Source organism: Macaca fascicularis, chromosome 17 (assembly GCF_037993035.2).
Source record: "Macaca fascicularis isolate 582-1 chromosome 17, T2T-MFA8v1.1".
Lineage (NCBI taxonomy): Eukaryota > Metazoa > Chordata > Mammalia > Primates > Cercopithecidae > Macaca > Macaca fascicularis.
Window position 1 is genome coordinate 92,241,022 of NC_088391.1, and position 16,926 is coordinate 92,257,947.

At 34.9% G+C, this 16,926-nt stretch overlaps 1 protein-coding gene across 2 annotated transcripts in view; it reads right to left on the reverse strand.

Moving 5' to 3' along the window:
• Positions 1-16,926, reverse strand: part of NALCN (sodium leak channel, non-selective) — a 349,771-nt gene that overhangs the window by 309,975 nt on the left and 22,870 nt on the right. For both annotated transcript variants that reach the window (XM_065533451.2, XM_015439488.4), the window contains exons 4-6: positions 2,406-2,489; positions 766-905; positions 546-674 (exon numbers count right to left, since the gene is read on the reverse strand). In XM_065533451.2, the coding sequence (XP_065389523.1) occupies positions 546-674; positions 766-905; positions 2,406-2,489 (353 nt within the window). The remainder of the gene's footprint in view (positions 1-545; positions 675-765; positions 906-2,405; positions 2,490-16,926) is intronic.

Genomic DNA, 16,926 nt, shown 5'->3' on the forward strand with positions numbered 1-16,926 from the left:
AGGTTTTTTTCCTAACATGTAACTCACTCTAATATGAAAAACTTCCTCAGTGAAGCTTTAGGTTTCTGTTATTATGTTAGCACATTCCCCATTTTGCCACACTGAGAAAGGTTTCTAAATGTATACTTTGCATTTGCTTAATCTACTTTCCCACCAGCTTACATTTTCCAATCTGTCTTATTTTGAATACTTGTCTTTAAAAATTGGACAAAACAGAAATTAGCCAGGCATGGTGGTGCATGCCTGTAGTCCCAGCTACTCGGGAGGCTGAGGCAGGAGAAACGCTTGAACCTGGGACACGGCGGTTGCAGTGAGCTGAGATCGCACCACTGCACTCCAGCCTCGCGACCGAGCGAGACTCCATCTCAAAAATAAAATAAAATAAAATAAAAATTGGACAAAACAATACTGAGGAAGCAGAGACACAGGACAAAGAGGACATAACCACTGTTTGAAAAATCTGACACAGAGGTTATTCTCATGAAAATTACAGAGATAGTTTTGTTAATCAACCAGATTAAAATGTAATTAACAGATAAACTTACCCCGGTTTTGTGTCATTTACTACACAGTGATAAGTAAATGTTCCAAACATCTGAACTCCTAAAATTCCATAAAGAAGTAGAAAGAAAAGTAGGAAAATGGAAACACTCCATATTTGTTCTCCTGATCGCCTAGGGAAAAAAAGAAGCAGGTAAAGTACATAAAACTTACAAAAAAACTTCATAAACTTTTCCTCTTAACTTATTGTAAAGTAGCACTCACTTTAAAATATTTGTAATTCTGGTCCTTGGCAGTTCAAATCGGAAATAAATTCGGAATGCTCGGATCATAATCAGTGGCCGTGGAATCCGCAACATGCCCCAAGGTGACATCTGATCAACTATATCAGCAATTTCAAACACCTACAAATTAAAAGATGGGTAAATGAGGTTGGATTTTCCCCTAGCATTGCTCATACTCATGGAATATACAGATGTTAGCAGCATAAGTAGGTGCATCTCTATTCTGAATTTAGCCCTACATTATTTTCCACCAAAATCCACTTTCTTTTGAGTATATTTTGAATCTATAGCTATCTTAACAGAAACAAATACATAAACTAATGAGAACATCATTAATCTTGTTCATTTCCTGTCTCATTCATTAAGACAGTTTTTAATTACAAGAAGTGCCAACTTAGAATATAAAATAAGTATGCTGTCTTTCTCATTAATAATGTTCTTTGGTGGAGGCTTTTGAATATCTAGAAAATAAAGTAATAGAGAAAGGGTTAAAATTATGAAACACTATTTACTAACAGAGGCAAAATAATAATTAGAAATGTTTGTCAATCACACAATAGTTATTAAATGGAAAAGGACATATTAATATGAGAAACGATTCAACCTGAGAAAGCTGATTAAAAAATATATGAGCGATGAAATTAAATTGTGGGAGAGGTGAACTTTATAAAAATAAGAAAGGAAAGCTTATCAACAAACACTATGATGAGTTGGCAGAACGGGCTGTGAAGTTTTGAATTCTGAATTTTTAAATAAAGAATAGATGAATAAACTCTAGAGACCTGTACAACATTGTACCTATAGTTAACAATAACTTATTGTGCAATTAAAATTCGTTAAAACAGTAGATCTTATGTTAGGCATTCTTACCACAATCAAATCAAAACAGATCAAATAAAATCAAAAGAATATAGTAACTTTAGTTGAATTAAAAGGCAAAATCATGTCTGAATGAATGCACGGAAATTAATTCTACTTATTTTCCAATCAAATCTCTCCTGTAAGCCTTCTTAATGTATGTTCCCCATCTCTTATAATAAAGCATTTAATATTTGCAATATAGCATTTTATGTTGGCTAATACCCATCAAAATATGAGAAGACTAGACTTTAAATTTTTAAGTTCTATTTTTTATTTACAAATACAGAAATAAGACTCCACATTATTTCCTTCATTTCAGGGAATATATATATCTGATTAATAGTTAACAATTTTCTATAGTATTGATTTTCATTTCTGATTGAGAAATAATTCACAAATGTAACTGACAATAATTAAGATATTATAGCTATTGACTTTTCTAACAATAAAATGTTTGAGGTGATATAAATGCTAATTATGCAGATTTGATCATTACACCTTGAATACATCAAATATCACTCAGTTCCCCATAAATACATACAAGTATTATGTATCCATTAAAATTAATTTTTCAAATTTCAAATATGTCACAGTAAACAGATTAATCACATCAGTTAAAAGAAAAATAAACATAACGCTGTAGGCAGTTACACAATCACATTTGATATATATTTTGTAATATTTCTATTTAGACTTCTAATACAAAATAATTCCCATTTGGGAGAACACCCCCTTGTAATTAAAAAAATATTTAATTACCTGTAGCACCAAAGAAACCCAAAGGCAAAAGACCATAAATCCATCAAAAACACACCAGCGATCCTTCACGTAGGAACTATCCCCCTAAAAATAAATTTTACATGGCATTATTAGGGAGAGCAAATATTTTAAAGAAAAATCTGTGGAGGAAAATGTCAAATGTTAATTCAATAAAAGCTATCTACAATTTGTGTATCATAATAGAACAGACTTTCACAAGGAATAAGTTTAGCATTTTAAGTAGCATTACTTATAAGAAAAATATTTTATAAAAGACAAGCAACTGCAGAACTTTGCAGGTAAAATACTTAATTCACGCAAAGGGAAAATATCACATTTTTTTCTCTCAGCCACACAAATTCTAACACTTAAAGAACCAGAAGCCATTCTTCCAAATATGCCATGTAGGTCCTAAGCCAGCTCCCTGCCTACAAGAACCAAGAGCACACTGTGGTCAACAGGACGGTCGTTAAAACTGTTAGGTTTAGCACCATTAGTAGGAAAATTAACAAGGCATTCACTTCAAGCTGATTAAAAAGTGAAGAAGAAAAAAGGTCATTATCACTGGTCATTAGAAAAATGCAAATCAAAACCACAGTAAGATACCATCTCACCCCAGTTTAATGGCGATCATTAAAAAGTAAGGAAACAACAGATGCTGGAGAGGATGTGGAGAAATAGGAACACTTTTACACTGTTGGTGGAGTGTAAATTAGTTCAACCATTGTGAAAGACAGTGTGGCGATTCCTCAAGGATCTAGAACCAGAAATACCATTTGACCTAGCAATTCCATTACTGGGTAATTACCCAAAGGATTATAAATCATTCTACTATAAAGACACATACACACATATGTTTGTTGCAGCACTATTCACAATAGCAAAAACTTGGAACCAATCCAAATGCCCATCAATCACAGACTGGTTAAAGAAAATGTGGTACATATACACTATGGAATACTGCACAGCCATAAAAAAGGATGAGTTCGTGTTTCTTGAAGGGACATGGATGAAGCTGGAAACCATCATTCTCAGCAAACTAACAAAGAAAAAGAAAATCGAACACCACATGTTCTCACTCATAAGTGCGAGTTGAACAATGAGAACATATGGATACAGGGAGGGGAACATCACACACTGGGACCTGTCAGGGGGTGGGGGGCTAGGGGAGGGACAGCATTAGGAGAAACACCTAATGTAGATGACGGGTTGATGGGTGCAGCAAACCGCCATGTGTATTTGTATGTATGCTGAAAACATTATTTGTCCTATGTAATAGGACATAGGTATACATATATATACCTAGGTATACATGCTACATGGCATGTGTATCCCTATGTAACAAAACTGCATGTTCTGCAAATGTACCCCAAAACTTAAAGTATAATAATAATAAAAAGACCTAACTATCCTAAATATATATGCACTTTACACAGGAATATCCAAATTTATAAAGCAAGTTCTTAGAGATATTCAAAGAGACTTACAATTCTGCACAATAATAATGGGAGATTTCAACACCTGATGGTATTAGATCATTAAGGCAAAAACCCCCAAAGATCAAATGAACCTGATAGACATCTACAGAACTTTCCACTGTATATATGTGGATATATATACACACACATATATATATACATTTTTTCTCATTGTCACATAGCACATATTCTAAAATCAACACTTAATCAGACATAAAACACCTCTCAGAAAATGCAAAAGAACTGAAATCAAAACAATCATTCTCTTGGACCACAGTGCAATAAAAATAGAATCCAAGACTAACCAAAAAAAGTGAAGAAGAAACTTGTCTTAATTTGCAGGGAAAATATATATTGACTTTAATTTTAATTGGGATTGTATATGTAAAAGAAAGATAAAGATGTACCACTTTCATTTTTGAATAGAGAATCTGTTCTGACATTAGAATGTATGTTTTAATAACACGGGAATTTTTAAAAAATGCCTTTGGAATAATAAAACAGAAAACTTCATGAGGTCAAAAATTAGAAACTTTAAATAGAAAAGTCTTTGCTTTTTTAGGACTACCCCATTAAGTCAGTAATTCTGTAGTCATCCATGTAACCCAATTCTGAATTCAGTCACATATATCATTACCTCCTCTGATTAAACCTGCTAGGGAAATAAAAATAGAAATAAAATGTCAAGATTTCAAATCAAATGATAAAACATGTTGCAGGATATTGACATAAGCTTCCACCTTTAGTAACAAATAGGTGTCCAAATATCTCCTTGAGAGGTTTCTGGAAATAATTTATGGTGTATGCAACACTAACACTATGATAAAACACTTAATGGAAGTTTTCTGACCGAAAAATGAAGTATAAACTCAACTTAATGAACATTGAATAAGTGCCTGTTTTACATTAGAGGATATATAATGTCTAGATAACACACACACACACCACCGTCAGCACCACCAGCAACAACCAAAAGAACAACAATCTTGTAGAAAAAATCACATGTGAACATATCCAGCTAATATATAAGGTAAAATAACTTAAAGTTATAAACATAGTGGGAAAGATGGTAAGATTAATTCTATGGGGAGTTTAGAGAAACTAATGTTAACTCCCAAATGAATGGATAAATAATGTTTTCAATAGCAAGATAATCAACCGAACTTGGTAACTCCTGGGTTTGGGAAGACTCACAAAAGAGATATGAAAGCAAATTCTGAAGCTTGGCTCTGGGTGACAAGAAGGACAATGGCCCTATTAAACTGTGTGACTATCATCATATGAAGACGCTACTGGTGCTCCTGGTGTTGATGTGCTACACGTAAACACATCACAAAGGTTAAATATACAACAAATAATTTAAGGTGTTTTTATAGTCATCTTCAACTTTTTTTATAGTTGTGTTTTTTAATAGTTGTGTTAAAGATCTCACAAACATCTTTAACTATAAGCATCATACTTGCTTCATATATTGCACAATTAATTGAAAATGTAAATTAGTTATCATTGAAATACAGATAATATAGCCAATATAAATTTGACTTTTATCTGAGCCTTTGATTAACACCCAAGAAGATAATAGAATATGAATTATGTAAGTTGTGCATTGCCTGCCTTCCTTCCTGCCTTCCTGCCTTCTTTCCTTCCTTCTTTCCTTCCTTCCTTCCTTCCTTCCTTCCTTCCTTCCTTCCGTCGTTCCTTTCTTTCTCCCCGACCCCCTCCCTCCCTCCCTCCCTTCTTTCCTTTCTTCCTTCCTTCCCTCAGCTCATAAGCATCCCTTTAATCTAGGCAGTGTTCAAGAACTAGGGATACAAAGGTGAACAAAGCAAACACGTCTGTCTTTACGCAATTTACATTCTGAATGAAATAAAATATTCATTATGTTATATGTTGACAAGTGTCATGAAGAAAAATAAAAGTGTCTATTTTCAAGTGTACTTTTATTAAATTAACAAATGTTTTTTCCTTGTGTGTTAGGGAAAAAGAAAAAGAAAATTACCACTTCATCTTTATTTTAAGAACTAGGTATAGTTGTGACTTGTTTTAAAAAATGCAAAGAATTCCAAAAATGAAGACTGAAATTTTATGGGACTCAGCAGAGAACTATGTTAAAATTGGAGCAATTCATGAGTAAATATTAGGCAGGAAAAGAGTAATTATAGATTGCTGAGTACATGGGCACCCAAATAGGATGAATTTATGTGGTACTTTTTCAAAAGTATTAAATAGAACAGTATTACTATTTTATTTCATTTTTGTCATTGACAATGTTATATGTAGTAGCATTATAACTACCCTCCTTTCAATTGCTCATAATTTGCTTTAGAAATGAATTAAACTCAGTGGAACATAGAATGAGAGCTCACCATTATATTGAGGTTCATTTACAATGTTAACAAATGAGGATAAACGATGCTATTCCCTTTGTGTTGTGGGCAGTGGGCGGGCAAGTGAGTGGTCAGGAGCCAAAGATGGAGGACAGACATGCTTTTCACAATGTATTCTGATATGTTTCTGGACCAACGTTTACATGTTAAATTTTAAAAAATAGCTTTTCAACTTTTTTTAAGTTGGATATTTTAGCTTTAACAAGAATCACTTCTCCATTTGGCAAAAATAAATTTAAATTTAAAAATTGGGGCCTCACCAATTCAGAATGAAAAGCTATCAATAACAGATGTGACCAAATTTTTCTTCTGATTTGTTTGCTAAGGAAATTAATGTTGTAAAACCGGCCCACACTACGTTTCAAGCTATATAAAATAATGGATTATTTTAAATCATTTTAGAAGCACCAGTGGTGATCAGAAATTAGAAACATACAAATATTTTAATTTCAAACGACCTCGTTTATAAAAACTGGCTTAGCAAAAATTCTGTGTAATTTAGAAAACTTTCTTTTCCATAGAAAGTAATTTAATTGTTTTGTTTGGAATGTTTTCTGCCTTGGACTTTTCAGAAACATTTAGTGGCATTCACGTGTCACCAACAAGCTCAGCACACGCTAGATGGTATGCAGTGGTCAATCAGAATTGGCCTCTTTTTATTTTCCCAGTAAAATATGGAAATAATCCTCTGGGCATAAGTTTCACGTATTATCTTTTGGCTCATGTTTCCACGAGTCATTCAATATTCATAAACGCCTTTTATAAGCAAAGTTATCATGACCCAAGATACAAAGGACAGCAACACTCAGCATTTTTCCATTTGTAAAGCATCTTTGGCTGGTTAATGTTCATTGTTTTTCATGCTGTCCATCTTCCTGAAAAATTCTGCAAAGTCTGTGCCAACCTTTTCTTCCAGAGTGATCTGACTACAGCCTCCTCTGATCACCTTAACTCAGGCATTATGCAACAACTGACAACTCAGTTTGTGTATATAAATAATGTGCATCTTGTGTTATTCGCAGAATACGCCGCTGCAATCCATACTGGTTGTTTCATGAATTTATATTCGGTCTCTCCAACTTATTGGATCTGATGGCGAAGTTTGAGTTTCCTACTTAAATCTTCTCTGAATGTATTCTCTGGAGTTATATTAGAAAAAAAAAGAAGTCTACCCCTCATGGTAAATGTCTGAGCGTGTTCTGAAGATGAATAACACCCTGAGACTTTAAGTAGGATAAGTTAAGGTTGTGTTTCCAGCACCCAGTACAGTGGGTGACATACAGCAGATATTAAATGAATGATAGATAGTCACATGAACCATGTCGTAGATAAAAAGCCTCTGTAGATTACAATGTACAAAGCAAGATGTCAATTAATATTTCTTAATGCATCCATCCATCCATCCATCCATCTATTTACTGAAATTATTTGTATTGCTTCTAAAAAGAAATTATTCCTTTCTGACTCCTTTGTAACCATGAAAGATTACAGAGGAAATCATGAGATGACTTATGGATACTTCCTGGATGAGCATAGTTTGCATAAGCAGAACTAAACATGCCATGCAAATATGGTTACAGTTTACATATTTTATACATTACCATGAAATTGTAAATACAATTGAATTGGTAGGAATTAAAATTACTATCATATTAATCATTATCAATAATCGCTAAGGCACAATAAGTTTATAATACTTTTAAATAAGTAGAATACAGACCTTGAAATCTGACACTTTGAAATACAACCTTAGATTATGTTTTGTATCTGGCATATTTATCAAATTATCGTCAGAAGCCCTAGCCATAGCAGTCAAAGTTGCTTTGATTCCATTTATAAGCATGGCCAGATCCTTTAAAATTCTACTGTATTAAGGCTCAAGTTATAATATTTGCAACCCGCTTCTAAAATATGCAACCAGAAGCTAACATATATGAATGACCAGTGGTACTCAAGATATTTTAATACCTTAAATATGAAAAAAATGTTTTAATTTGTTTGTTCCATCAACAAGAAACGGAGGGCAGAGAGTGCTTGAGCTACGGGCAAAAATCAGCACTCTGTTAGCTGAGGAGATGAGTGTTTCAAGAGCTGTGTATGTCGATTTTTATAAAGGTAAACACTTGAAGACTGCCAATCAATGACAAGGTATAAGAAAGTAACAACATATCATGCAAGTATTTAACAAGCAGGAAAAGGAAACACATTTATAGGGATATATTTTGCAGTGACAAAATGATATGCACTGGTAGTTTCATGAGCACAGGATTTATTGTCCCAAGTTTCCAGGGCCCATCTGTCACTATGTCTCAGCATTATTTTATATTACTTCAACAGTGCTTAAAGGATGCATGCTACTTTTACTTGTATCTATTGCCAGATGTGAAATAGACAACTGAGAATGGTCTAAAGAATTCACAGTCTGCCGTACATGAAGTGCTCTGCATCAGCACAGACATGTATCATCTGAATAGTTTCTTTTCACCTCTAGGGATTTGGTGAGTGAGAACGCTTCTAGGAAGAGGAATTAGGGAGGCAATTAGAAGAAAGTTGCTGAGGAGTGGGAATTGATTGGCAGGCACCTTCAGGCTTGGGGAATATTACAAAAGATGGAAAACACTTAAAACAAACGCATTCCTCCAACAAAAATTGTTAAAGACATTTCTTGCCGGAAGGACTTTCTGCTTCAGTTTCTCTCCCCAGCTGTGCATCCAGCATGTTACCTCCAGAGTGAACCATTTAAACACAAATCAGATTCTGCTACTCTCAGATGAAAATCCTCCAACCATCTTTACTGACCACAGAACGAAGTCAGAACTCCTTGCAGAGCCTGCTGGGCCCTCCATGATGCCGCCAGGTCTGGCTTCACAAACTCCTCTCCAGCTGCCTCCTATGCACAGCCCATCTGCCACTTCTGACTACTTTGAGCTCAGCATGTACCTCACTGTTCCACACCTTTGTGTCTCAACATATTCCTTTTCTTTCCCCGTGAGATCCCTTACTTCTGTCTTACTTCCATCACCCCTACCACAGACCTTACTCATCCTTCAGGGCATTGTTTCACACTCCTCTTTCTTCAAGATTCTCTGATATCCCTAGGCAGAGAGTTTTGGTCCTTTTCTTTTTTGTGCCGGCCTCCCCCGTAGCTTTTACACACCACTTTTAAAGCCCTTTCATTAAAAAAAAAAAAAAGGTCCCTCTCTATGTAGACTCTCACTGTACAAATATTTGCAATTTATATCTGCAAAAAATGTTTGCCTCAGAATCACTATGAACCTAGAAGAATCACCACAATGAATTTGCATGTGTGCCAATGGACACATTAAAGTTGCCAATGGATCCTGCCAAAGGTATAGTGTGCAATGCAGGTATATCTCTGTTGTTCGCCTTTTGGGTCTAATCTTGTATCAGCACTGTTTACCTACTTAACTATTAACGCTAGTGCATTGTTACCTTCCTCTTTCCTACCCTTCCCCTGAAGGCTAGCCTTTCACGAGATCCAAAAACTGAGTTTACCAACCCAGGCCCATTTTACCATATTTCATCAATTCTAAAACACACTCTACCCTGCTCCAACACAGTTGCACACTTCTGGGTCCAGGTGCATCTTCTAATTGATGCATCAATTACAATCTTACATCTTTCAGTCAAAGTATAATTAGAAGCCTTTATTATTTCTTAGAGACCTGTGAATCTGTGAAGTGATGCTTTTTTTTTTTTTTTTTTTTTTTTTTTTTTACAATTGATGATATCAACAATTCAATAAAATATGGTGGATGGTACTTTAATGTATTTTTTAAATTTACTTAATAACAGAAAATTCCTGTTACTTTTGGGCACATATAAAACATCTACTGTGGTTTGATTAGTGCAAATAATTGGGGAAGGGGTGTTTTAAATGCTTTTTATTTTGCAGAAATATGACTTGCACAGGTATTAGAGGGTGATGTAGTGATATTTGGAGAAATCGGTCAGAGCTCCCCTAATAGATTATTAGTTTTCCCATATAAATTAACGAAATAGAAGTGCCTATTTTCTGAAAATATGCTATCCAGCATGTTTGCAGAAATATACTGGATGTTGGAAATGAAGAGTGCCTGTATGTGCTAAGTCTGTTCCACAAAGTGAACCTTTCTCTGAGGACAGGGGCTCTGCTTGGTTTTGTGTGTTTCTCTTCCCCAAGGGCAGAGATGAGCTCATTGCAAGTGTTCAATAAATGGTTGCTGGATGATTAAAAGAAAACTTGGAAACTGTACTTGGGTTTAAGAATACAACTCCTTCTTATGTTATATTTATACTTTAAATATTTTAAACATTTTCATATCTTAAATATTTTATATTTATACCTATTTTAATATATATTTGGCAAATGACTAGGTCAATAAAATTAGTAGGCAACACTAGGAAGCCACAGCTTCGACACATTTGTATTGAAAAATAAAGTTTCAGGGTTTGCTTTGTTGTGCATAATTTTATAAACTAGGTATCACTGGATAACACTACTTTAATGATTAGGTATGACTCTTAGGTATACCACAACATTGCCAAAATTGGCTAGGTATAATTTTAAAGAATTGTGTATGACGCTGGGCAAAAATACATTGGTCTGCTTCTATAAATGTTTTCTTATGGACTAACATAGTTTTATGCATGGAAAAGACTCCTTAAAAAATAACAGGTTAGCATTCCCCAAATTACTAGCATATGTACACATTAACTCACACACACTTTTCCACCCAGAACACACGGCTAACAGGTACTGCTCACTCAATAACTAAATTTGACTATTCCTTAGAAATATTTTAGTTGGCAATCCGTGAATATTAAACACTTCATATTTGCACAACTCTGTTCCAAACAGGATGAAAACTTATTATGAAAAGTGTAACCTGAAGATTAAAATAGAACGTGTATATTCATAACGTTCCCATTTATGTATGAAGAAATACAAGCTTAAATGTTAGCGAGAAAATACAGCACATATTTGCAAATTACTCTGGGTGAAGAGACTAAAGATTGAGAGAAAACTGCAGTGCTATTGGCAAATGTATCAAGGTAAAAAAAGTATGAAAAAAGATAAGGTTTACAGCAGACAGGTGTTTTAACAAAAGTTTAAAAAATTATGATAGAGTTGAAGAAAGCACAGTAACTCAAACTTGAGTAATATAAGAGAGAGGTCCTCCAAAAGGTATCATAGAGCCTCGATGTGACGGTTGTATTTTTATTATGATGTAACTTAAATATCTACAATATGTACACATTTCTCATGTAAGTGTAAAAGCAAAACAAATTTACAAATACAAAAATGCAAAGCTAATAAAATGTAAATTAGCAACATACATTTAATGTGACAAAGGACATTTTGCTAAAATAAAGTCTAATTAAAAACTTAAGTTTTGAATATAAGAACGTAATATCAAGGCCAATATACTCTTTGAGCTGTATCTGTTATGACATGCATGTTTGACGAAGTCTGCAGTACGAAAATGATAAAGCTGTGGCTTAGATTTAATATCATGAAAATGACAGTAGTTACTGATATAATTATTACCCTCTAACAATAATACAGGCCATGATGGTAAAAATTCAGTGAGTTGATACATTTAAAGATTGGTTCAGGATAGGCAGACCTCATATTTAACTAAAACATTAGCAAGCATTTAAACATAAAATATCAGTTTTACTGAGCTATGAAGTTGAGCTGACTACTTCAAGATGTTAACAGTGCAATATTACTAAAATCTGCATTACAGTTGTATTTGATTCAATTACTTCTGAATGAAAACCAGAAAAACCATATTTGATTTTCATTTTAAATTTCATTTCTTACAGATTGAAAATAAAAATTTTTTGTTGTAGTAAATAGCTCATCACCCAAATGTTGATGAAAATGTTAAAATACTGGAAATGGTTAATTTACAGCATTTTGAAAACAATTTGATCCTAAATTATTTTTTTCTGTTTTAACTATTGCTTCAACTTCTAACATTTAAATTATTAAAATTTATGTACTCTCACTACTCTGTTCACTTGGGAATGAGTATATAATTTATGTATTAAGTATGCCTCTGTTCTTTTTATCGTTAGACTGTGGCAGTTAGCAGGGTGCCTACTATCATTTGAGTGATGTGAAATCCAAGTCTTAATTTGTGTAATAACTTAAAAAACAAAACTTTCTTCTAGGAAAATGTCACTCATTTGTTTCATTCAAATGGAACCTTAAAGAAGTCAACATATGGCAATTTCAATCACAAAATGCTTTACCCAGAATATTCAGATCTTTCAATGCATGGGCAAAGGTTGCCATGGCCCAGATAACCAATATACACACAAGTGACAGGGCCATTCACGGCCCTCTAGTGAATCACAGAATGTGAGCTAGGGCTGGGCAACGTCCAGGGGAGTACAGTTACAACTGAATAAAAGAGATGCTAGCATTCTCCCAAGACCAACTTTCTCCCAACATGACCTCCTGAGACAGGCCCAGTTTTCTGAACCTCTGCTTATCTAAACCTAGTGCTTATAAAAACTAGCCTAGCCACATTGTGGAAGATACAGACAATGTTGGAATCATCTTGAAATCTGTTCATTGAAGCCATGGAGGAGGCCCACCTCTTCCACAAACAGGTAGAATTCTATAATCCCAAAATCACTAATAAATACTTGTGGAATGCTGAGCAGATATCTCAGAAGGTGAGCCTCAATATAAATGGCAAAATCTGTAGAAATGTAAACTAGTTGTAAAACAGAGGAATAAAACAACAATAAATGACTACCGATGTCCCCGAGGAACTGCAGAAAGATCAGAGGCAATGGAACATTAGAAACTCCTAAGTACACCCAACAAAAACTCCTTTCCAGACCACAGCCCCATCTTTAGAAGAGAAATTGAGTAGAACAGGGACACTGGGGCCAGTGGGTAAGAAAAATTCGATAATTGGGCCAGCATTCCAGAGCTCAGAACATGATGGTCGGTACACGGAAAGGCTCCATGTTTACCCATCAGGTTAACAACAGTGAAGGGACCCCTCGTACTGACAGTATGCAGAGGGTACTCTACCCAATGTGCAGGAAAAACTCCCATTTCATGTGAACAACGAGAAAAACAACCAAACAGACGGATCATGATGAGGCCCTTGTGAAAACATTGTAGACTAAGAGGAATGAAATAATACATAGGCCGAGCACAGTGGCTCATGCCTATAATCCCAGCACTTTGGGAGGCCAAGGCAGGTGGATCACCTGAGGTCAGGAGTCTGAGACCAGCCTGGCCAACATGGTGAAACTCTGTCTCTACTAAAAATACAAAAATTAGCTGGGTGTGGTGGCACGTGCCTGTAATCTAAGGTACTCAGGAGGCTGAGGCAGGAGAATCGCTTGAACCCGGGAGGCGGAGGTTGTAGTGAGCCGAGATCAAGCCGTTGCACTCCAGTCTGGGCGACAGAGCGAGGCGCTGTCTTAAAAAATAATAAAAAAAAATAAAATAATACATAAACATATACATAGAAAATAAACACTCAAAGCAGATGAAGACTATAATAGAATATGACAACATGACCAAAAGAAATTTAAACAAAGAGAAGCTCCAAAAGTATAACAAAACTAGAAAGAAAGCACAGAAATGATGTCTAAATGATAGGAGACTAAAAAGAAAAAAAAAACTGTTTGGGAAATGACGAAAAAGAAATGAAAAAAGCATTTGAGAAAGAGGAGTGAAATATAGGGGACGCAGGAGTGAGAGGACAGCATGGGGAGTGAAGCAAGGGAAATAGAATGTAGAAAAGATAAAAACAGGAAAGAAACACATGGAAAGAAAACAAAGCAAAGACCAAAACATAGATCCTGGTGTAATTAGAATACCAAAGGAATCCTGAAGAATAATGAAATAAAATAAATAAATATCACATGATGAACCTAGGAAAATATATCCATAGCTGTCAACAAAAAGATAACATACATTCTCATAGCACTACTGACTTTACCAATAAAGGGAAAGTCTCTTTCCATATTCAGGAGAAAAGATCAAGTTACTTAGAATGTAAAAACATTCTCAGCAGTAACATTTTATGCTGCTGGCTAACATTATCCTTGTGGTTAACATTTTAACCACAAGGCAAGGAAGCAGCAGATTTAAGAGTCCCGAGAAATGAAAATGTGAGACAAACGCCTTCGAAAAGTTAGAAACAGACCAGCAAAGTAAACCAAATAAAACAAGGAAACTACTAAATATAAAACAAAAATTAATTAAATTATATTAATTAATTAAGCTGATTCTTCTTCTTCAAAAAAAAAAAATCAACAAAATGAGTAAACCAATTGGCTAACGTAAAATAAAATGAAACAAAACATACAAAAAATACTACTAGCCAACCTAACAACAAAAAACTCTAATCAAAATAACAAAAAAATACAAAATCAGGAGAAAATATTAATCAGAGGAAATAAAAGCTATTTACACAAATCTATGTTACCAAATAATTAAACAAAATAAATAGGGGATAATTTCCTAAGAAAATATACTTCACCAAATAGACCCCAGTAGACCAAGCAAGTTCAAAACAGACAATTTTGACTGAGCACCGTGACTCGCACCTGTAATCCCAGCACTTTGGGAGGCCAAGGTGGGGGGATCGCTTGAGCCTAGGAGTTGGAGACCAGCCTGGGCAACATAGCAAGACCCTCTCTTTTAAAAAAGTTTTAAAAATCAGCCACACATGGTGGCACACACCTGTAGTCCCAGCTACATGGGAGGATGAGGTGGGAGGATCTCTTGAGCCCAAGAGTTGGAGGTTGCAGTGAGCTATGATTGCACCACTGTACTCCAGCCTGGGCAACAGAGCCAGATCTTGTCTCTACTAAAAAATGAACACATAGGCTTGGCACGGTGGCTCACGCCTGTAATCCCAGCACTTTGGGAGGCCGAGGCGGGTGGATCTCAAGGTCAGGAGATCGAGACCATCCTGGCCAACACGGTGAAACCCCATCTCTACTAAAAATACAAAAAATTTGCCCGGCACAGTGGCATGTGCCTGTAGTCCCAACTACTTGGGAGGCTGAGGCAGGAGAATAGCTTGAACCCAGGAGGCGGAGGTTGCAGTGAGAGGAGATTGTGCCACTGCACTCCAGCCTGGGCGACAAGAGCGATACTCCGTCTCAAAAACAAAACAAAACAAAACAACATAAAATAAAACTAAAAATAAAACAGCTAATTTCCATAGAAGAAATAGGAAATACCACAAAGGAAGCCCCACAAAAAAGCAGCAGGACCAGATGGTTTCACAGGTGGTTTATACCAAACTTTTTAAAGCGAAAACAATTCAAGAGTGCTCAGACTATTTTATAGCATGCATACATGCCCACCACCTATATAGACATGAAAAATCTAATATCAAAACCTGGCAAAGATTAGACCAAATTTAAAACAAGGAAAATAAAACATATATAACAAAACAGCACATTAAAATAGAATAAAAATGTATGTTGACCCAGTAGGGATTTTTCTTTATAGGAATGGAAGGATAACTCAATATTTAAAAATCTCTTCTATTACAAGCACTAAGGAAAAAATAGTAATTTGACAAATTAAAAATAATCATTTGACAAATTAAAAAGCTAGTCATGATACAACTCTCAAAATGTGAAATTAATGTTTATTCACTTAATCTGATAATGTATACATACTTCAAACCCCAATTTTTCAAACTAGTTAATGAAGAAACACTAGAGGTGTTCTAGATAAACCAAAATGAAACAAAAATGTTCACTACCTCTATTACTATTAAAATTTTACCGACAGTGTTAGTCAATTCATTTATTTTACTTTCAGTAAGTAAAAGCAATTGTGGCATAAAATTAGAAAGAAAAAGACAAATCTTTCTTTATTTGCATATGATATGATGATATGGAAGCATCGAAAGAATTAGTGGGAAAACTATTATGACTAATACAAGAATCTAGTACATTTAGTAAAGTAGCAGAATATGATATTAATGTATAGAAACCAACAGCCTTCATTTAAAAGAACAAGTTAGAATAGGTAATGGAAGATAAGACCTCATACAGATAACAAAATGATTACATAAAATACCAAAGCATAAATGTAACTAAGAATGTGCAAAATCTATATGAGGAAACCTAAAAAACACTCCTGTATGACATAAAATGCAGACAATGGAAAGTCTGTCCATGATGTGGATAAGAATTGTGTATGGTACAAATAACCACGAACCAAGCCAATGACAAAGGCAAACTGGGAAAAACAATTGCAAGTTATAGCACAAAGGGCTGATACTTCTAACACACACAGAGTGGCCAAAATTTGATTGAAAAAATGTAACTTAAAAATGGCTCTTGAGACATAAAATCCTGCTTAACCTCACTCTCAAAAGGGAAATGCAAATTAAAACTACAGCGGATTACCGTTTCCCACCCTTCCGACTGGCAAATATCCAGAAGTCTGACATATTTTGCGGTGATCACGTGGGAAAGAAGCACCTGTGGGCATTGCTGGTCAAAATACAAAGCAGTTCAGAGGACATGGAGTACACAGAAACTATTAAAGGGCACCATCTGGAAGCAATTAGCCAAATCTCAAATGTAGAATCTTCCGCAAGACAAAAGACACATGTTTCCCAATGGATGAATGACCAAGATAAT